The 21,746-nt window shown below is 40.3% G+C and overlaps 2 protein-coding genes across 2 annotated transcripts in view; both read right to left on the bottom strand.

Annotated features, from left to right (window-relative positions):
• Window positions 1–6,805: 6,805 nt before the first annotated feature.
• Window positions 6,806–12,029, bottom strand: P2RY11 (purinergic receptor P2Y11). The gene is made up of 2 exons (XM_015812222.1): window positions 11,961–12,029; window positions 6,806–8,444 (listed from the first exon to the last, which is right to left on the bottom strand). Exons 1-2 carry the CDS (start codon window positions 11,984–11,986, stop codon window positions 7,433–7,435), a joined length of 1,038 nt encoding a protein of 345 aa, XP_015667708.1. The 5' UTR covers window positions 11,987–12,029; the 3' UTR covers window positions 6,806–7,432.
• A 2,765-nt stretch (window positions 12,030–14,794) lies between these two features.
• Window positions 14,795–21,746, bottom strand: part of PPAN (peter pan homolog) — an 11,249-nt gene continuing 4,297 nt past the window's right edge. The window contains exons 6-12 of the mRNA XM_015812220.1: window positions 20,327–20,403; window positions 18,120–18,227; window positions 17,671–17,794; window positions 17,178–17,256; window positions 15,914–16,043; window positions 15,611–15,765; window positions 14,795–15,296 (exon numbers count right to left, since the gene is read on the bottom strand). Of these exons, the coding sequence (XP_015667706.1) occupies window positions 14,851–15,296; window positions 15,611–15,765; window positions 15,914–16,043; window positions 17,178–17,256; window positions 17,671–17,794; window positions 18,120–18,227; window positions 20,327–20,403 (1,119 nt within the window). The 3' untranslated portion in view covers window positions 14,795–14,850. The remainder of the gene's footprint in view (window positions 15,297–15,610; window positions 15,766–15,913; window positions 16,044–17,177; window positions 17,257–17,670; window positions 17,795–18,119; window positions 18,228–20,326; window positions 20,404–21,746) is intronic.

Consider the following 21,746-nt stretch of genomic DNA (forward strand, 5'->3'; position numbering starts at 1 on the left):
AATGAAGAAAGCAACAACATAAATATTCAGGCTGATAACACGCAGTGAAAAAAATGACTTGTACAACTTGTAGAAGAAGAAACGGATAAAAGCATAGAGAATGGAGCTGTATGTCCAATCTTTTGATGAGAAGTAATAGATGGTCAAGGAGAGCCAGGAGAAGGCATAGAGGAAGTCACTGACAGCAAGGTTGAAGGAATAGACAGTACCTACATTCCACTTGTGTTGAAAAGCCCCAATGCAGTAGATTGTGATGCCATTCCAGCAGTAGCCAGAAAGGAATTGTAGTAACAGGATGACCCAGATTTGTTCCTGGAAGGAGTGCAAAACATTCTGACAAATCAGTTCTGTTTCCCTGCTTCACTAGTCTGATTGTGTTCACATCTCCAGATAATCCCATGGGTTTTTAAGCAAATACTACACAGATAGACCTTGTTTAGCAACACAATCGGGACTGGTAAATGGTCATCAAGCAAAATGGTCGCTAAGTAAAAGTGCTTATGATCCTCAGCTTTCTTTTGCTTTACAGACCTGTTGAAGGTCATAAATGCAGGCACTGGACGCCAAGTTTCTGTTTTGTTGCCATTGTTAACTGAAGGGTTGCCAAATGAATGGTTTAGTGTATATATGGTTAAAATCTTTGCTAGGCAGACAAAGTACAGCAACAACATCTAACCGATAATAATGAATAGCAACCCACTTTTAATTCCCCTCTGGCAGTTAGAATATTGTATTTACAATTCTCAACCGTGTTGCATTCCCATGTAAACCATGGCTTATGAGGGGACTGCAAAAAATGCAGTACCTATTAGAAAGTGGACTGTAGTGGATCAAATGGCCAAAGGCTTGGTCCCCCAAAGTTATTACTCAGATAATGGGATATCTTTTTCAGTAAAGCTTTGGTCTCAGGTTGCTTGTGAGCAGCTCAGGGGGCACCAGCTCAGGAATACCGGATTGGACTAGAGAGGCCTTGCTCACAGTACAGGATTCAGATACTTTTAGTGCTGACTTCATAATGGATTTTTATATAAGGGGGGAAATACTTTTAACTGACATAAGAGGATTTGCAAAGCTAGCGCAGAAGTTCTGATACCTGTGGTATTAAAAATATTGTTTGTTTTTATAAAATGTATAAGATTGCTCAACTGCATAACAACTTTGGGTGGCTTAGAACAATGAAAACAATACAGAATCTAAATCATAAAGGAAAACAAATGATGCACATTGTATAATCTTATAAGAAGCTTCCCACCCACCCTAATCCAAAGCCAAGGAGAAGTGCCATATTTAAAACAACTTTTTAAGTGAGCTTCGAATAGGAGCCATCTGGAAAGAAGTTGTTCCAGCAGATAGACAGAGTGACCAAGAAAATCTGTTTTGTGGGCAAGGAAAGCCCTCTCAAGAGTGCAGTGACAGGAGCATTTCTCACATCTTACCCCCAAGCTGCATTGACATCCAATTGCCTTCTGAGACCAATGCAGTGATTTGGTGTTACATGTATATCCATATAGAGCTAAGCCTCCTCCTCCTTAGAACAGCTTCCTCCATATGTTGCAGCCAAGCAGCTTCGTACTTCCAGTACTTTTTGCGTAAACTGGCCTAAAAAGAAGTTCACTTAGGACTGACTTGGGACCTTGACCTTGTCAGTCAATCACTCTCGTCATTACATAACATGTAATACAGTGGAAGGTTGAGAACCAGCTGGGAACTTTAGTAATAAGTTCAGTAAATTTTAAGAATAATCCTTTGTCTGCTTATCATTTTTACTGGGTTTGTAAAAAGATGTTGATGTTCTGGAATAGTGCAGAAAATATTCTGGAATAGTGCAGAAAAGAGCAACAAAGATGATTGGGGGAGGCTGTAAGCTAAAACATACGAAGAATTCTTGCAGGAATTGAATTTGTCTAGTGAAAAGAGGGGCTAAAGGAGACATAATAGCAATGTTTCAATATTTGAGGGCTGCCACAAAGAAGAAGGAGTCAACCTATTTTTCAAAACACCAAAAGGCAAAACAAGAGACACTGGATGGAAACTAAACAAGGAGAGAAGCAACTTAGAACTAAGGAGAAATTTCCTAACAGTGAGAACAATAAACCAATAGAATGGCTTGCCTTCAGAAGTTGTGGAGATTTTTAAGAAGAGATTGGACAGCCATTTGAGCAGAGGATTGGACTAGAAGACGTCCAAGGTCACTTCCAACTCTGTTATTCTGTATAATGTTCTGTCATAATCTCATTCTTTCAGTGTTATCATATGTTCTCTACACTGCCTTTCCAACCATCTGTCAGATTCATCCAGCCTTCCTGCCTTCCTTCCTTCCTTCCTTCCTTCCTTCCTTCCTTCCTTCCTTCCTTCCTCCTCCTCAACCTTTTTCTTTCTTTCTTTCTTTCTTTCTTTCTTTCTTTTGACATTGTCAGTGGCATGGGAAATATTTCATAGAGGGCTTCAGAAAATGATAAAGGTAATCCAGAACTTGTGTGAGTGCAACATTTCCCTGTGATTTATTAACATGGCTGTTTCCTTTGGCTCTAAAACATAGGCAGATAACTTACCTCAGCCTGCAAAGCACTGCATTACAGTTTAGGATCATTTTCTTATCCAAAGCATTAAGTCCAGGGAAGAAGGATTGAAAACCATACGGAACAGAATATGATCTCAGAGTTGGATGAACGGCCCTGGACAATTGCCTGGTCTTTCAGGCCCCCCCTACTCTCTGAGTTCCATTGTTGAACTACTTTGTATGGGTTTCAGATAATTAAGGAACAGTTAAACCTCTGCCTCTCATTCCGCCAGTGGACTGTTATGATAAAGTGCTCTTGCCAACTCTTCTAAAATAACTGGGACATTGAGATCATCCTGCCTGTAAAGCCAGCACTGGGAAATCATGTTGTTATCATTTTAGCTGTCACCACCACCACTCAGAAAAGTTTCCACTATTGATTTACCTGGAGCAAGCTGGTGCACAGGATTGGCACACATTTTCCAGGTTCCTGGAAATGTAGAAGGCCTACAAGAAAGTGTTTTCCAATCATCTTTTTTGGAAGCACCGAAGCCAGTGAGATCTGCTTAATTTTTCCCAACTTTAAATAGGTTGGAGTTTTACTTCCACAGCTTCCAGTATTTGGCAAGCACTGATCCAAGACAATGCTGTCCTAGGACAATGAATGGTAGAGAATAGGGGTGAAAGGTCTTCAGAAAGTACCAAGCTGCAAGAGGAAATAGCTAGCTCGACCTCAGAAGTACCTACAACTTCAAGGACCCATAGCATAACCACCAGAAGGGGCTTCAGAGTGGGGAATGGAAAGACTTGACCTGCAAAATACTGTAGCTGCAACAGGAAATTGCTAGCTTAGCCACAGGAGAGGGACATATAAATTGTGGCAAGCAACTGATATTCTGAAAAATAGGTGGTTTTTCTGAGAAGAAGTATGTCACAGTGATAAGCAAAGCACATAGAATAGAATACTACATATTAATTGACATGCATTATGTATATAATCTGCTAATTATAATGCACGTGCAATATGTGATTTAGGGAGGGTCTCAGGAAACATGTAGGAGGCAGTCAGAGAGAATGTAACCTCATAGTACTTCAGCCAATGGGAAACGAGGAAGGATGGGCGACTGGTGTAGGGAATGTATAAAGATGTTGTTTTGAGATAATGAACTTTGGAGAGAACCAAGCTATGATAGCTTCTTCCTGCTTATTACAATAAACAAAACAAAAAGGTCTTCACTGTGTCTTGGCTTGTTATTGGTCAGGCAAATTTGCCACTGGTTGCGAAGGAAAGTAGCTGAGAGCATATAACAATGAAGAACCGGAGCACCTGAAAAAAATCAATTGTATCCTGACCTACTTCGCATCTGCCCATAGCTCACCTTTGCAGAACCTCTCACAGTGCTTTAAACAACTACTGTAAGGAAGTTGTGCTTCCTTTTTCTGGTTATCTGGCTATAACGTTTCATAGAATACAGTACAGATAATTGAACAAACTATGTTGCATTACATTCTTGATTAAATTATCTTTCCATTGATATATAATTTTATGGTACTACTTCAAAAAAAGTGGTATTATTAGCCATCAAACCTCAAAAATGCACTTTTCCCAAAAGGTTTCCACAATTTTGGCCACTACTGTAATTGTGGTGGATGCTGAGGTAGATTATTACTCTAATCTAAAGCTGAAGCAAGAATGTTCCTGGAGGGCAATGCCCATGGAGGAAGGGACATGCCTACAGTAGTCTCAAATAGTGGGAGCTAGGAAGATGCCAATCTCTGTACATCATCACCAACATCAATAAGGCATCGTAGATGGTACAGCAAGGCTTGTACTGGGAGAAGAGTGAGGTACTATTTCAAAAATGGCATAACCAAAGATTAATTGGGTTGTTGCTGTGAGGGCTACAGATGAGCAAGGGTGGCATTTTGAGAACATGAAACACAGCTAATGAGGCATATTTCTGCTGCAATTAGTGGAATGTGAAGGCAGGCCCCCTGAGCAGACTTGGTAACATTTAATACTATGCCAGGAAAGGATGAACAGATGTTTGACATGCCCACCGACAGATATAACATGGCATCTGACAAATAGGCATGAGTCAAGTATTGTTTGTCCTATATGGTGATAAAAATCCCCCTCCCCGATGCATATGTGAACTGCATTCATTACCAGACCTATGGGGTCATAGTATGGCTAGCATGATTATTTAGTAGGAAGGGATAAATAAGAAGTTCATCCAGATGGGTTTATCAAAACATCCCAACGTCATGCTGTAATTTTCACTGTGTCTGCCTTTTTCTGTTGACTTGTCTTTGAAATGTAGTTGGCCAAAGGTATATAAGTTGTGGTTCTCCTTTCCAACAAGGCTCTCAACAAGCTGCCAATGCTTTTCTGGGAGTTTGATATATACTGTTTTACTGTGTACATCTAATATATCTGTATCTTTGAAGTGTTTTGGTTGTCTTAGGTGAGCCAAGTTTTGGCCACAAGAAGTTTGATGCTGACTCAGATTGTAGGGATGAGAGGAGAGGCAATCCCTCACTTGTAGCACACTACTACAGTATATTGTTGAGATGTAGGGTGGACAAGATACTCAACATCCCCACTACATCCACCAGAGAAGAACAACATAAGTTTATAATCAAAAGAGACAGATGACCAGGTGGAAGGTTCACCCACAAGTGTTATCCCTAATCTTTAGGAGCAGTCCTTACCGCTCATAACATAGGGCAATTATAAAAAGTAAATTATTAACCTACATCTGGAATGGAGGACTATTTATTTAGCCCCAATTAAACATGTCTTGGGTAATAGGTCTACTCATTCTCACAGGACTACAGACATGAGAGTCAAAACGATGTTGAACATATAGTAGCAGAGGAAGGACAAGATGGAGAGGGGAACATGGGCTTGGAACAGATCTTCAAAACTCAGAATTGGCATCACCACCTAAACATCTTTTGATGCCCTTTTAGTCATATAGGGATAACCTGACTTAATAACACGTTTTCTCTTCAGCAGTTGAAGGACTGGAAATGGGACTGAGGTTATAGACATACAATAGGGATACCTTTTTTTTAATGCCTTCGAGTCAATGTTGATTCCTGGCAACTGCTGGTCAAATCCCTGCTTCCTTCCTAGGGCTGAGAGAGAGTGACTGGCCCAAAATCACCCAGCTGGCTCTGAGCCTAAGGTGGGATTCGAATTCAAGATCCTCTGGGTTTCTAGCCTGGTGCCTTAACCACTACACCAAACTGGTTAATACTAGGTGAGTTGCAAAGTTATTACTCCAAATTTGTGAAATAAACCCTTTCTCATCCAGATACTTTTCAAATGTGCTGGATTACAGTCCCAACAAAAGTGTGTGTTTGTGTGTGTGTCTAGTTCCACATACAGGGCAGCATGGTGGGTAACAGTAGTAAACTAGAATCCATGGCCATTTTTCTGTGGTTTAAACAGGACACATGCATGTTGTTATTTCCCATTTCTTTTGTCTCATCTTGTCCTATAGTTGCTGTTAATTTTAAATAGTTATGAATATTTCCCCCCCCCCTAAAACCTCTAAAAGTTCACAAGGAAAAGTTCTGGCATGGAAAACCATTTCTTTCCTGGGAAAACCATGCTTGGTAAGCTAGCTTTTCTTTCTAACAGACAACCAGTGGAAGCAGTACAAAGCAGTGCTGTGTACTGCTTTCCTTTTGTGTGACCAGATAGATCCTTTGACTCAGTTGCAAAATGCTGCTAAGACTAGCAGCATCTGAAGGCTTTGAGAGCTCATAACTACAATTATAGTACAAAAAAGGCAAATATTCTGTAGTCTGTGGCCACGTCCTCACAGTAATTTTAATGAGTTGGCAGAAAAATATGTTGACATAATTGTGCTAGTGATGAAATGTGCCCATCTTCTACTGTAAGGACAGTATCACTCCTTGGCATGTTTGCCAAAGTTCGGTGCATTTTGGTCAACCTTGGAGCCATGAGTGAGAGACTGAGAAAGGCACTGGCTTAAGCTGGGGATGAGACAGAAGTAATATCATGAAGCAAGTCTCTTAAAAATGGCTAGCAATTTTGTCATGGGGAAGACAAAATAAAATTAAGAGAATAACTGATGAGAGAGGGACATGATTGTAAACAGTTTTGCTATTTACAGTTATCAGAAAAATTCAAAATAGGCAAAAGAATTATATGATCGAATATTGTAAGACTGTGAAATGGAATTGTGTGCAAATAATAAACATGTGATTGTTAAAATATATAAACATTTATTATTTGAAACATAACAAGTGAATGTATGATAAAGTGGAATAAAAATATGGTTATTATAATATAGAAATGGAAGAGTGGGAAAATATGTGGTTGAAAGGATTGAAATTGGCACTATGTTATCTTAAAGAGAACCGGTTTATGTTCAGCTATGTACTACTCCATGTAGTCTAATAGCACAAGCCAGGGGTTCCACATAAATATCAAAAAGCAAAGATGAAAGTGCACGTCCCATTAAATAATGGGAAAGTAGTAGAAAATAGCAGGAGGCATGATGGCTCAGCAGTTAAAGATGCTGAGAGCTGACAGCCCAAGTTCAAAACCTGAACTCGGCTCAATGGGGTAAGCTCCCATTACTTGCCCCAGCTCCTACCCACTTAACACTTCGAAAGCATGCAAATACTAGTAGATAAATAGGTACCATTTCAGTGGAACAGTAACAGTGTTCCGTACGCTGGGCGTATACTCATGCTGGCCACATGACCATGGAAATGGTCTCCAGACAACGCTGGCTCCCTTGGCCAAGAAATGGCGATGAACACGGTGTCCTAGAGTTGGACATGACTGACAGGGAAATCTTTACCTTCAGTAGAAAATATACTACAGTGGACAGCTTGTCAGTGAATAGCAAAACTAACTAGTAGCCAAATGTATTTTCATCACTGGTTTCAGTGGCCATAGGAGGGTGCTGGTTGCAATTCCAGATTCTGTTCTTTCTCTTGCAGCTCTTTCTGCCGCAGTAAACCTTTGCAGCAACATTTGGGCATGTTCTTAGCTAGAGCTGCATAGATGAATGGGTGGATGCAAACATGAAAGTGAACTAGGATTTTAGTTATTTGATAGGTGAAGTAAATGGGCATGTTGTATTGGTTCATACGAAAATAAAGATTCATATTGCGAAATATATGAAAAGGCAAGTAAAAGAGGGCATAAAGGAGCACAACTGTAGAAATCAGTATCTTCACTTTACTCTTTTCCTCCCTGGTGGTACCATGACTGCGTCTAACAGCACAAACAATGGCCACACAAGAAAAGAGAGTCAGGAGAAAAGGCAGTGCACAGCCCACAGTCAGGAGGAACCAGCTATATGGCCAATAAGCAGGCAGTTCTGATGCAGGAGCACTTCCTAAGCAAGTTTTTGTGCTGTTTTTCCTTTCCACGGTGGAGAAATAAAGGACAGGGGCTGAGATGGCTATCGCGAGAAACCACATCACCCCGCTGACAACTTTGGCATGGAAGGGTTCGATGCGCTCATGGGCAAAGAAGGGATGGACAATGGCGATGTAGCGGTTCAGGCTGATGCAAGCAATGAAAAAGGTGCTGCCGTACATGTTGACAAAAAAGACAAAACGATCCAATTTGCACAAAATGAAGCCGTACTTCCAGTCCTTGGGGGGAAAATAGTAAACAGCCAAGGGCAACAAGGAGATGGCATAGAACAGGTCACAGAGCGCCAGGTTGAAGGAGTAGATGATGCCGGAATGCCAGGTGCGTTCCCAAGCCACAAAGTGGTAGATTGTAAAGCCATTCCCCAAAACAGCGAAAAAGAACTGCAGAACTATGATGACCCACAGTTTTCCTTGGAAGCGGTCACGTTCTTCTTCATGGTTTAGGTTCCCTGTCTTCATACTGGACAAAGCAGGATGAATGAGGTGAGAGGCTTCCAAGACTGCCTGTTGACTACAAACAGAGAGCACAAAGGAGCATATTATCAGAAATTCTGACACCTATCACTTCAACTGCAGCTATCTTAAAAAACAAAAGTTGCTTCGTTCAGCTTTTTTTTTTTTTTTGGGCTCCCTTGGAATAGATGCTTGTTTGATAAACAGAATTTCCAGGAAGTCTAATATGATCACGATGGTTAGATAAAAATATGGAGAATGGAAAGAGAGAAAAGTCACAAAACAACTCTCATATACAATTAGGACTAGTTTTACCTATGTATTCATGATCTGCTATGCAAATTAATATATACAGTAAATCCGTTTTTTGAACATTTGAAAAAAAGAGAGAAGTTCAGCATATAAAAAATAGATACTGTACAATTCTCCACCTGGGACTTCTACAGATAAAAATCCTTTAGGCCCAACAAACCAAGTTTGTAAGTCATTGTACAATGAATTAATGGATGGTGGATATCCCTTATAGCAGTGGTGGCGAACCTATGGCACGGGTGCCAGAGGCAGCACTCGGAGCCCTCTCTGTGGGCACGCGTGCCGTTGCCCCAGTCCTAGGCCTTCCCCTGCGACCTCCTCCTCCTCTCCAGCAGCCCCCCTGAAGGAGAGTCGCCCCTGAGCGTGGCCCACACAAGAGCCAAGCCTAATTCTGCACTTTGACACCATGTCTCCAACAATTAACTGATCAGTGTCTTCCAGAAAAAAAATGCATAATCCAAGAGATACAAAATAATATTTTTATTGTAAATCATAAGCAATCGGTATGCATCTATGGAAATATATACATGCCAAAGTAGTCTTCCAATTCTTATTTGGTGCCTCCCTAAACTTTCAAACATATAATTTAGTATATTTTAACAATCATTTATAAATAATTATGATAGCTTTTTATTTCACGCTGAACATGCTAAATATTTTAGTTGTAGTAGCACCCTAACACATACAGGATTTTTGGCCTTTAGCCTAAAAATGCTGAACAAATGAAGTGGTTTGCCCTTGCCTCCTTCCCAGGGCTGGGAGTGAGTGACTGGCCCAAGGTTGCCCAGATGGCTTTGAGCCAAAGGCAGGATTAGAAGTCACGATCTCCCCATTTCTAGCTTGGTGCCTTTTACTACTATACCAGGGGTAGGCAACCTTGGCTCTTTTATGACACGTGGACTTCAATTCCCAGAATTCCTGAGTCAGCCATGCTGGCTCAGGAATTCTGGGAGTTGAAGTCCACGAGTCATAAAAGAGCCAAGGTTGCCTACCCCTGTACTATACCAATTTATTACAAATAACAAAAAAAATCAACATTTCAGTATTCATAGATCTCAAATATGCGCTCGTACACTACTTGGGGTCCACAAGGGCTAACCAGATGCCCTGACAAAGATCTATTTAGAAATTTTGAAAAGATACTCTCCTCCTTATCTTACAAGTTATTACTCCATTTTTAAATTTGTCTTGTTGAGAGGAAAAATACTGTTTTCCTTAATGCTTGCTTTGCTCAACTTTAAAGGCTTATTCCAATGATTTAAATATAGTTCAATATAGACATTCTCTGGTGTGTATTTTAAAACTGGTGTCATTCATCCCTGATCGCAAACAATTTATCAATAATAGCCCATAAAGTCTTAACTTCTCTCCCTTGCATATACTGTATTCCTAAGCAATATTCTGCCTACTAGTTTCATCAAACCACCTCACTTATCTTTTTCCACATTTGATCTTCTATTCTGATGTTTTAGCCATCTACTGTATTCCTTTTGAACTCTAGCATAATGACAGACTATGCAGTTTTCTTTGTTAATTGCACAGAATTTGTTATTTCTGTCCTGGTTAGAAGCAAGTTCCAGATTGCAGCTTAGCCAAAAGTGTATTAGGCCCTTTTATTTAATAGTTTTAATACATTAATGCATCTAATATATTCATTATAATTTTTGTGCTGTGGCAGTTAGTTTAAATTTGAGCTGTGTTCACTAAAAGCACTTCAATTTTGATTTATTATGTTACGTTTAGTTTGTCTTTGCCATTGAACCAAAGTGTTCAATTATTTTCTATTTTCCCTTGAACTTATGCAAATAGTTCTGTCTGATGCAACTTTTTGCAAACAATGTATTCTATTAAAACTGTAGCTGGAAAATTCCCATTGTTGTTTGGTTCCATAAATTTAATGACATGGGATGTGTGGGGTCTAAGCTTGAAGGAGAATGAAATCCAATTGAGTCCAGTTTTTTTTTCTCCTGACAGCTAATTGACATAATCTTACCAGTTTAAAGCTACAACCTTCTAACTTTAAATATACCCTGGAAGATTCTAGGCCAGGGTATGCTACCCTGAATCTTTTCCTCCCTTCCCTCCCTCATCCAGTTCAGAACTGCACAATCTCTTATTGTGGGGCCCTTTTTTGGAAATGTGTTGTCTTCTGCCTGGGAAGCCACCTTGCAATTGACAAGATTCCCCTCCCCCTTATTCTCCAACTGCACATTCCATCACATCATACTTACAAATATCCCAAATGATCAGAGACACCTCCCCCCCCCCAATCTAAGCTATTCCACTTTCAAAAAGTCATATGAGCATTGGCAAGGAGCATAAAGTCAAAGAAGAAAGGAAACTTAGGAGATAAAGGTCACATTGACTAACAGAATTCAGAAGCTTTTTGAGACTTTGGAAAAAGTGCAGAGAACAGCAACAAAGATGATTAGGGGTCTGTTTTAGGAGACTAAAACGTATGATGAACAGTTGCAGGAATTGGGCATGGCTAGTCTAGTAAAAAGAAGGACTAGGGGAGATATAATAGCAGTGTTCCAATATTTGAAGGGCTGCCACAAAGAAGAGGGGGGCTGTGTGTCAACCAATTTTCCAAAGCACCTGAAGGCAGGACAAGAAGCAATGAATGGAAACTAATCAAGGAGAGAAGCAAGCTAGAACTAAGGAGAAATTTCCTGACAATCAACCAGTGGAATAACTTGCCTTTAGATGTTGTGGGCACTCCATCACTGAAGGCTTTCAAAAAGAGACTGGACAGACATCTCTCTGAAATGGTATAGTATAGGGTCTCCTGCTTGAGCAGGGGTTTGGACTAGAAGACCTCCAGGGTCCTTCCAACTCTGATATTCTGAAAACTCTGATTTGGTCATAGTATCTAGGGTACATTATCTGATGACAAAGCTTAAACTGTAGAGACAGACTACTCTGGCACTACTCTGGCTGTCACCTCTCCCAATTCATCCATTCATAGAGTTTAATAAAATACATTTTCCATACCTCAGGTACTTGGTGCAGAGTTAAAAGACAGACATAAACATGAAACAAGGTGAAACAAATTGAAAGGGACACAATGAAAGCTAAGAAAAGGAAATAAGCAGCATTACATCAATGTTCTCCGACATGCCTCCTGTTTTGTAAAACTGCAGTTCTCATAATCTCCAACCACTATTGTTGGAAATAGTGGGGGATGTAGACAAATAAATCTGGAGAACACTAAGATAGAGAGTGCAGTAGCTATTTAAATAGTATCCCAATGCACATATACCTAATCCAGCTTCCAGTCGATTCCATATAGAAGTGAGTCAGCCGTATTTTCCCTTACTGCAAAGAAGTTGTGAAGTCCACATTCAAAATGAGGTACTGTATTATGTAGATTCTGAAATTGTACGAGGAAGTAGATGAATCATGACTAAATAAAGTTGAAAAGAACCTGCCTTGCGCAATGAAAAGGCCTTTTACAGCTCTTTTGCATGTGATCACAATATGCTGAAAATAGAGCAAGAATACAAGACAGCATGAGGTGGAGGCATCCTAAGACTGGCTGTCCAACAAAGAATAAATCCCAGAGCTGAAAAAGGATTGACTTTTTCTGAAATCCTACCTGTACATAATTTTAAACTCCATGGATAACTTGGGAGAATGTGAGATAAGATAGAATGAAGCTACTGAGAAAAATAAATGTGATTAAGAAGCAGCTGAGATCTTAGCTCCAAGATCTTCAATGTCATTCCATATCACACTTTTGAATACAACTATAAAAAGCAGGGTTTTTTTTTATAATTGTAGAGAAGAAAGGTTTATTGCATTTAGTCAAGCGAGACTGAGAGGAGTTTTTGGCTTAGGGGAAAAAAGCCCACTAAAACGCTATTTGAAATGATAGAATTCTGAAAGGATGCTTTAGCTCAGGGGTCTTCAAACATGGCCCTTTTATGGCTCATGGACTTCAACTCCCAGAATTCCTCAGCCAGCGTGCCTGGCTGAGGAATTCCAGGAGTTGAAGTTCATAAGTCATAAAAGGGCCAAGTTTGAAGACCCCTGCTTTAGCTGATCTAACTCCCAAATGCAGCCCATCTCAAAGAACCAGAGATAAGCAGAGGCAGGCATTATTTGGACCCAGTTCCACCACCAATCCTATGTCATTTTTGAATAGACCACAGCAATCTCCAGTCAAATCAGGAATGTGCTACTTAGTGTGAAAACGGTTACAGTAATGGAAAAAGTTGGTTTTGGCCCTAACCATATCCTGGATTCTAATCAACTTTACAGTTGATTAGTCTTGCTACAGTCCACAAAATAAAATAAAATAATCAATTCAAAGAACCCGATGTTGTGTATGTGTGCTGCCTAGATTTGTAACTAGTGGGATTTAAACATCTGTTTATGATAAGGATACCAGGATTAAAAATTCAGAGTCATGGCAATCTCTGGATTTTTTTTTTTTACAATTATATCACATTGCTTTGCTCACAAGTGGTTGCTAAATGTTTTTTGTGTAGGGGATAGTTTTGTGTTGTTCATTTTATTGATTCTATTTTTTTTATTGGTCAATGATTAAAATAAGATACTGTCATTGTTTTAAAACATGTTGAAAGCAATGGAACAATTGCCTGCATCTCAGAAATTGTAATCATTTTTCTAATAGTAAAATATTCATCACGTATTTTTCATCAATTTGATGTATTAGCTTTGATTTTTGAATTTAGTTCTAGAAAACTAAATTCTATAGGTATTATCAATTTTTATTAACCATGGCTTGATTTACTAAGTTAAACTGTCTAAAATTCAATCTATGGCAATTTGACCATTTAAAGCAGGGGTGTCAAACTGCGGGCCCATGGGCTGGTTGCATCATATGGAAGCCATGCCCACTCCAGCTCCTGCAATGCGAAGTCACGCTACATCATGACACGTCATGTGACAAGGCGAGTTTGATACCCGTGATGTAAAAGATGTCAAATTGCCGTATCTAAACTACTGTATATAGTTTTATATTGCTAGAGGGCAAATTTGGTGTAGTGGTTCAAGCATCAGGCTATAAACTAGGCAATTCTGAGTTCTAGTCCCACGTTAGGCATAAAGCCAATTGGATGGCTTTGGGCCAATCACTCTCTCTCAACCTAGGAAAGAGGAAATGGTAAACCACTTCCAAATCTTGCTAAGAAAACTGTAGGAACGTTGTCCAAGCAGTCATCACTGACCAAAAAAATAAATATATCCTTGTATAGGTAGTGTTCAACTTATGACAATTGAGCCAAAAATTTCTGTTGCAAGGCCACTGTTAAGTGAGTTTTGCCCCCTTTACTTCCTTCCTTGCCAGAGTTGTTAAATAAATCATGTAGTGGTTAAATTAGTAGCACAGTTGTGTATCCCCACTTTGTCAGGTTGCAAAATATGGTCACATGACTCCAAGACACTGCAAAGCTCATGAGTCAGCTGCCAAGCATCCAAATTTTGATCATGGGGACGCTACCAGTCAAAAATGTGAAAAATGGTCGTAAGTCATGTTTTTCAGTGCAGTTATAATTTCAACCACTAAACGAATGGCTGTTAAGTCAAGGACTACTTGTATTTACTTCCACAGATGTAATCATGTAGAGCCCCTGAATGCAACTAGGATGTATTTCTGTAAACCTGCCCCTACATTTTGGACGAGTAAGTTTAGCCAGGGATAATAATTTTATAAATTATTCTTTTTATAGCCTCTGAAGAGCTGCAGTTGCCCACAAAGAAGCCAAATATATTTGCTATCTTTTGAAAACCTTTGTGGGAGAACCAGAGTTTATTGCTAAAGAAAAAAATATCCTGCCGATTAAAATCAGCAGGCATAGGTATATCCTTCTTTGCCATTTTTGTTCTACATTATCAAATAAAAACTTATTTTCTCAGAAACCTTCTGCATTGCAGTAGAAAATTTTTAATCCTCAATAGAAATCGCCATCTGTTCTTTATTTCATCTCCTTCCAAAGTGCTTCAAGTCCTCTTAAAAAGAACTTTGATCAACTGCCCTTTCCAGCTGATAGACACTTCCAACCAATCCCACATCAAAGCATATATAAGTCCAACCCAAAAAAGAAGAGGAAGCAGATTTTGGAAGTCAATATATATTTTATAAAACCACCAGTACATCACAAAAACCATGCAAGAGGCTCAGAACGTTATGCTGGCTTTTGCTTCCTTGAATGCCCTGCTTTTTGGAAAGTGCTTTTTCCTTTGAAGGCCTGCTTCTGCCCCAGTCTAGATTTTCCCTGCCTTTGTGATCCCAGAGGCCTACTGCCAGTCTGTCTTTTGCCTCTTGGCTGTCTTTTGCCTCTTGGCTGTCTTGCAGCCTGGGGTTGCTTCTGCTTTACATTCTGTGGCCTCCTGTGCTGCCTTGTATTCCTCTGCTGTTGGCTCAACTTCTTCCCCTGTCGGTGTTGAGGAGTGTCTCTCTGTGGCTGCCTCTGCTGACCAGGCCGTGAAGCCTTCTTGTGTTTCATTGTTGTTTTGGCCCCCATACGCTCTTGACTCTGACCTTGCACTGAATGCATGTATTTGCATTTTTTCTTGGGTGTGGTAGATTGGCTGAGCCTTCGTTTCCTCTTTGAGCTTTGTGGGAACAGATCTAGAAAGAGCAGAACGCAGTAAACACAACAGTTAAGAAGAGTCATTTTTAGACTCTCAACACTTTATCTTTTTTTTTAAAAAAAGAATGATCTTAAAGCAGCAACAACAATTTAGATCATAGGGTCTTCAAGTAGGAAGCCACAGCCCACCCAGAAAGAGGAAAAACAGCTTCAGAAAAGACACAGCTTGTAGCATTAAGAGAACCAAGAGGAAATCTTGGTTTGGGGTTTTGGAAAATCTGGCCCTCCCCAAATTCTCCCTCCTGCACCTCCCAATTGTTCTAATTTAAAAGCCTACTAAGTAGGCACTGACCTTCATCTGGCTCCTCCCCAACTTCCTGGCGGTAATATTCCACATCATCATCAGAGGGCTCGTCTACATTTTGCTGCTCCTGCATTCCAGGGTCCTCAGCATCGCTGTCTCCCCCGACCTCCGTCTTCCTCTTCATCCCTGCCAGACTCTTCTTCCTGTAGCCAAGGACAATTTCCATGAGTGCCCTGGGCCAATCTTCTCAACCAAAGGGACATTCACCACTCCCACTTACCCCCTTGGAGAGACATATGCCTGGAAGAGAAGCTTTCCTGGCTTGAGTGCCTGTGTCTTCCCTCCCCTTACCGATGCGCTTGCTTTTGTGTTTTTTTGTGGGCCACATCTGCCTCTTGCTTCTGGCGCCGTTGAGCCTTGAGCTGCAGTTTTTCTTCTTTTCTGGCCAGGGCTTCTTGGATCTCTTCTTCAGTCTTATGAACTGGGAGAAGGCACAGGAGATTACCCAATGGGAAATTGCTCAGGGAAGAGTCACTACGGTCAGGCTGATAGCTTCCCCCTTCATTCACTTATGCAGGCCTTGAGGCAACCAAGGGACAGGTAAAACCTATCTGCCATGATGAGGAATAACTGAGTGCAGAAATGTTTTGACTGCTGAAAGACAGATCAATTTGTAGGAAGACAGGGAGCTAGCTTGCAATGACAGATCATTCATTTATCTAGTTCATTATACTGACTAATAGCAGCTCTCTAGTGTTTCAGGAAGAGTTTTATTTGCCCAATCTGGAAATGACACAGCAAATGTTCTTTATAGAGTAGCTCAACGGAGGAACCAACTAGCCAGAAATGTGGTAGTGGAACACCCTCCCCTTCAGTACCTATATACAAGCAGAGGTTAGAAATGATCTGTCTGGGATTGTCTAATCAGGATGCCTGCACTGAGCACTGCGAGTTGGTCTTGATGGCCTAAAAATCACTCTGTCCAACACTTAGGATTCCATGAATGTACCTGCATGAAACTAGCTGTGCCTCAGACCGATGGTATTTCCTTAAAGATGTAGTATACATCCACAACATCCACACCCCAGCGGGATCTGCCTGGAACTTTACAACCCTTTAATTTTCACTTCAAGTTGGAAGTGATCAAGCAATGGACCTGTTTTAAACTGCAAAGTGCAGGGGGGCTACAACACTGAATTTGGCCTTGGATGTTTTGGAGGCCTAAGTTGTTAGATTGAGGGATGCAAGAGGTAGTTGAGGTGTTCTTAGCCAGTGGGTTCAGTTCTTTCTTGTGCACACAGGTTTGAAAAGTGCAAACCTCCAAGGCTAGTCACCTCAGGTTTCTTAAAACAGGTCCATGATATACGTTCATCAGCTCCTCCAAAGCACAACACTGATCTCCCAAAAACTTTTTTGTTCCAGTTGAAAGAATCTTGCAAAAAGGGAGAAATGTTTGCAACAGTACTGGAAGAACAACTGCACTAATCACACTAATTATCCTCTAAGTCATAGAGTACGCCACCATAGGAGAGGTGTTCTTGAATATGCCCCCATCAATACTCTGGTTCTGCTCCCCAACACAGAAGAATTAAAACAGAAGAGCCACAATACTTACTGAAGCTATGGTAGAGTATATTGCCTTGACCTAGTCCTTCTTCCACCTTGATGAGCTGCAAGGTCATCCGAGGGCCAATCTGGACACAGAGACAACACACGAGAGACAAAGAAATTCAAATTCGGGCATCTTGAGCAGAAAGGAAGAAAGGCTGTCTGGGGGGGGGCATTCCAAAGCCAGATGATCAGAGCAGATGATCTAGAGGATCAGAAGAACTCGGTTTTCTGCTATACCAGGCCCCTATGCTACATCCATGCTCACCCAACTTTTTAGTAGAATTATTAAGACTGTTTACATAAGTAAAAGACTAATGTAAAGGAGAAAAAAAAAACAAAGAGCAAAACTTATCATCGTCCCTCCTCCCTCTTTGATTTTACAAAAAAATCCATTTATTGTCCCTTCACTCTTTTCTATTTTCAGTGAAAAGTCCGTAAAGCATTTCCAATCTTTTAACACTCCAGCCCAATTCTGAAGGACAACATTCCCAACTGACCTCAGTGAGTCGGACTGCACTCTGCTGGGCCTTCATGTTCCCACGACCGGCGCAGGCCTGAGGCAGCTCCGTGATATTGTGACTGCCATCTTGCTCAGCTTCGCTCTCGGAGAGATTGATGTCTCTGCAGGTCAGGGCAATGAAACAACACATTTTTGTTCTTTCTAGCATGACTACCATCGGCACGGAAAATAATTCCCACTCTGATGTATTCGACTACAAACCCCACCAATCTCGGTTAGCATGGTGCTGACTGGAGTTTGGAGGGGCACTATGCTGGGGTAGGATAGGTTGACCAACAGAATGCACATACTGTAAAACAAAGACACAACCCCAGCCCTGCCTTCAAATCATCTCCCCTTCTCACACCTCTGCAGAATTCCCCCCAGGATTAAAAAGAAAGCTAAATTCTGGATGGAAGGAGCAGGCAGACAGCCCCCCCCTCTCACCTGACCAACAATTCACTGATGTCATCCAGGCGGTTCATGTTAGGAAATCTCTCTTGCAGGAGCTTCTTCAGCCCTTTGCTCATGCCCACCGGCACTACTTTCAGGCTGCTACACAATACAGGATAGGTGTGAGTAGATTTCATCAGGAAAAAAAGCACATTTCACTACAACTGTGTTGAGGCAGCGGCGGCGGCGGGAGGGGGGACAGGAGGAGAGGTAGCCCTGGTTCAAGCCCTGGCATCTCTCCAAGGGAAGGTACCATGGTATCAGGCCCGAGAAAGACCATTCTTCTGGCCAAGGAGCTTGAGAATCATGATTATAGTAAATCAGTCTTCACCAAACTGATATGGATGTTAGATGTGTTGCTCTACAATTGCTAATAGCCGTCTGGAAATTCTGGGAGTTATAATCCAACAATCTAGTCTAGTGTATAAGACTGCGAAAGACAGTCAATATTAAATTAATGGTTTAATTACCAGCATTATGCAAGACAAGAGATAGAACATCAGGAAGGTCTAATCTTGTCCTCATATTAACAAGAAACAATTTATACACAAACTCTGAAATAAACAAGACCCTTCAGCCATAAGTGGAAATCCAAGAACCTATATAGCTCTTTGAACCCTGATTTCATCTAATGAACCACTCCAACTGTTGTTTAAGTTTTCTAACTGCTATGGTTCTCAATGTTAGTGTAAAATAAAGGCCCTGCTCAGAAAAAGAAGAGTGGTGTGTAATAAAGTTTTCCAAATTTTGGATTTTCTAAAAAATTATGATTTTGTTTTTTTATGTGTATCTCTTGCAAACAAATTATATCAATGTTTAATTTCTGTAGTTGTTTGAAAATTCTTTTTCTTTTTGATGGGGAATTCAATCCGTTTATATTCACTGAAAAAATTCCATTTTCCTTCTCCATTCTGATATAGTTGTATTTAGGTCTTGTTGATCTCGTAATCCTCTGCTCTCTTACTGTTCCCTCATCTTCTTGATTCATCTTCTCTTTTTCTTATTCCACTTGTGTAGTTGTTTGTTCTGTATGTTTCTGGCTTCTTCCATCCTCTTGTTGATATTGTGTTCTTTCTCCCAGAAATGCTCTATATCTTTCATCAAAATCCTGTGCCTTCCACACTGAATCCAATTGCTATCTTGTATTATTCCAATTGATTAGAATTCCTTCTGGTATCAGCCATTTAAAATTTTTGCAATCAGCTTTGTAGTCAAAGCTTTGGGTAGACATCTTTCTTTCACATATTAGTTTTATCCTGGTTTTTGCAGGTCCCAATTCCTCTTGAATTACATGCCAACAATTTAAAAATTAACAAGATGATCGAGATTGATATTGCGTGCTTTACTGTTGCAACACAAAATGATCATACAAACTTGGAAAGATACTTTCTGAAGAGTTCCCTTTTTTCTATAACTGCTTAAATGTTTTACTGTCAGGAGGCTTACTTAGAGGACTGCTTGAAAATTTGCAGAGTTTTGTATTTAATTTCCCCTTTGCCTACTATTTATATTGTTCAGTAAACTATCTTAAAAGTTAAGGAATAGCCACTGGTTAGTAACATGAATATTTTGATGAGTTTTCTTCTTTGCTTTATTGACTTTTTAGGGGAAGTCTGGGTTTGTATGATAACAAGAGGAAAGATTTCTGAGCTCGTCAGAAAAAAAGCTGCAATCACCCATCATTAAAAAAGTCCATTTCTAACTGGCTTGGATACATCAGAGCATTTACTGAAAAATAAGATCAGAGGCACATCAGCTGGTTATGCTCTCATCATCTGCACCCAGCTTGGACAGGACCTTGTTTGTGTCTGCAATGGAATCTGTAGTCATGTTAGAGCCATTGTGGACAGCAGGAAAGCCTTGCCTCCATTTTCCCAACACACTGATCTTTAACCCCCATCTTCCTCTACCCTCAGCTGGCTGAGGATGATGGGGATTGGAATCCAATTCCAAGTTAGGGAGAGCTGGTGTGGGACAGCATGAAAATAACAAAGGACACATAAATTCCCCTTAGCTTCCAGCATACCAAAAAAGTACTGAATACTCTGCAAAAGTCTCCTCCCCCCACCGTGCATATTCATATTGCACCGTAGAATTGTGCGCATTGAATACAACGCATTTCCCATCAAGAATCCCTGTGCAGTCTATTTCAAACTATCAGAAGCAGGAGTGGCACAGAGCAGAAATTAAAACCTACTTACTAGTGACGGAATTCCATTATCTGGGTGTCAGGATTGTAGTTGATCAGGACACAGCGTTTGATGGTATTTAAACTGACCTGACAGGTAGGCAAAAAGAAGGGCACACGTGGTGAGACCGAGGATTCAGACTAAGGCTTGAAAAGCAACCTGAGGTTAAGATTTTCCAGCTGCCAACAAATAGTACTCAAACTACTTCCCAGTGATTGAACCTCCAAGTCCAAGAGTTCTTATATCTAATTCTAAACTATCATTGATTTAAATATTTCTGGGAGGGAGGGAAATAGAGGAAAACTTGGAAAATCTCTGTTTTCTTCCCTGAACATTTTTGAAAATGTTCCTGGAGCATCATATCTCCAGTTTCCAACTCCAGGTTCTCAAAAAGCAAATTTATTTCTGTGTTGACTAAAACCATATTTAACCCGGGCAGTGGGAATGAGCTTTAACCTACGTCTTCCCTCTCCCTTCCACAGTTAGAGATGGCCACTAGGTATATTTGAACAACATCTGTGCAACACAAAAGGGAGAACTACATTCAACTTGGGAAGCCGAGGAGGAGGAGGAAGATCTGAAACTAAATAACTCTCTTCCATTTCTGCATTTATAAAACTTGCACTCCAAAATTAACAAGAACTCAGTGTTAGAAACACCAAACACCCAGCAAACTGGGTGATAAAGGATTGATGCATCAGTGCGTTTACTTTGGAAAGAAATCACAAAGAGCTATCATCCAAGATACGCTATCATCACTTGCATCTGGATCAAAATTATCCCTAAGAACCTGAACAGTATCTTAAATAACTTTGCCACCATTTAGGTTTCATCTACCACCGCTCTATGCCTATTAGAGACATGAGGTCCTCCTGGACCAGATTTAGCTCTATCCCTCACTTCAATTTTTAGGCAGCAACATTACCACAAGGACAGGAATCAGACCAGAGGAGTCTGAGTAGCAAACTAGTCACCTAATTAGCTTCCCAATCTCCAAGCTTTTTTTTTTTTTTTTTTTTCAAATTTAAATTTTTATTATTTTTATCATAAAAAGAAACACATCACAAATACATCACAATACAAAAAACCCCATTCCCCACCCCCCACCCCCCGGACTTCCCAAACCTTATCCCAGGATACTATTCAACTAAAAGTAAACTACTAATAATATCCCTAACTCCACAAAATAATATTCTACATAAGTAGGTGAAATATATATATAAAAAAAACAAGTTATCTAAAAGCCTAAATTATATTCCACCATTCTATGCTTTTTTTGAATATAAACAATCCATCTTCTCCATATTGATAAAAATTGTTCATTTGAATGATTCTTCAAATAAGCCGAAATTTTTGCCATTTCAGCAAGATGCGAAACCTTCAATCTCCAGTCCTCCATTGTAGGTAAAACTTTACTCTTCCAATTTTGAGC

The sequence above is a fragment of the Protobothrops mucrosquamatus genome, unplaced genomic scaffold, assembly GCF_001527695.2.
Source record: "Protobothrops mucrosquamatus isolate PMUCROS unplaced genomic scaffold, P.Mucros_1.0 scaffold76, whole genome shotgun sequence".
Taxonomy (NCBI): domain Eukaryota; kingdom Metazoa; phylum Chordata; class Lepidosauria; order Squamata; family Viperidae; genus Protobothrops; species Protobothrops mucrosquamatus.

Bases quoted from the DNA above. Each gene is read 5' to 3' on its own strand.
- P2RY11 (XM_015812222.1), bottom strand. From the start codon at position 11,986: ATGGAATCGACTGGAAGCTGGATTAG. The intron at 8,445-11,960 runs GTATATGTGCAT...CTCTGTTTGTAG, and splicing joins TCGACTGGAAGCTGGATTAG to TCAACAGGCAGTCTTGGAAG.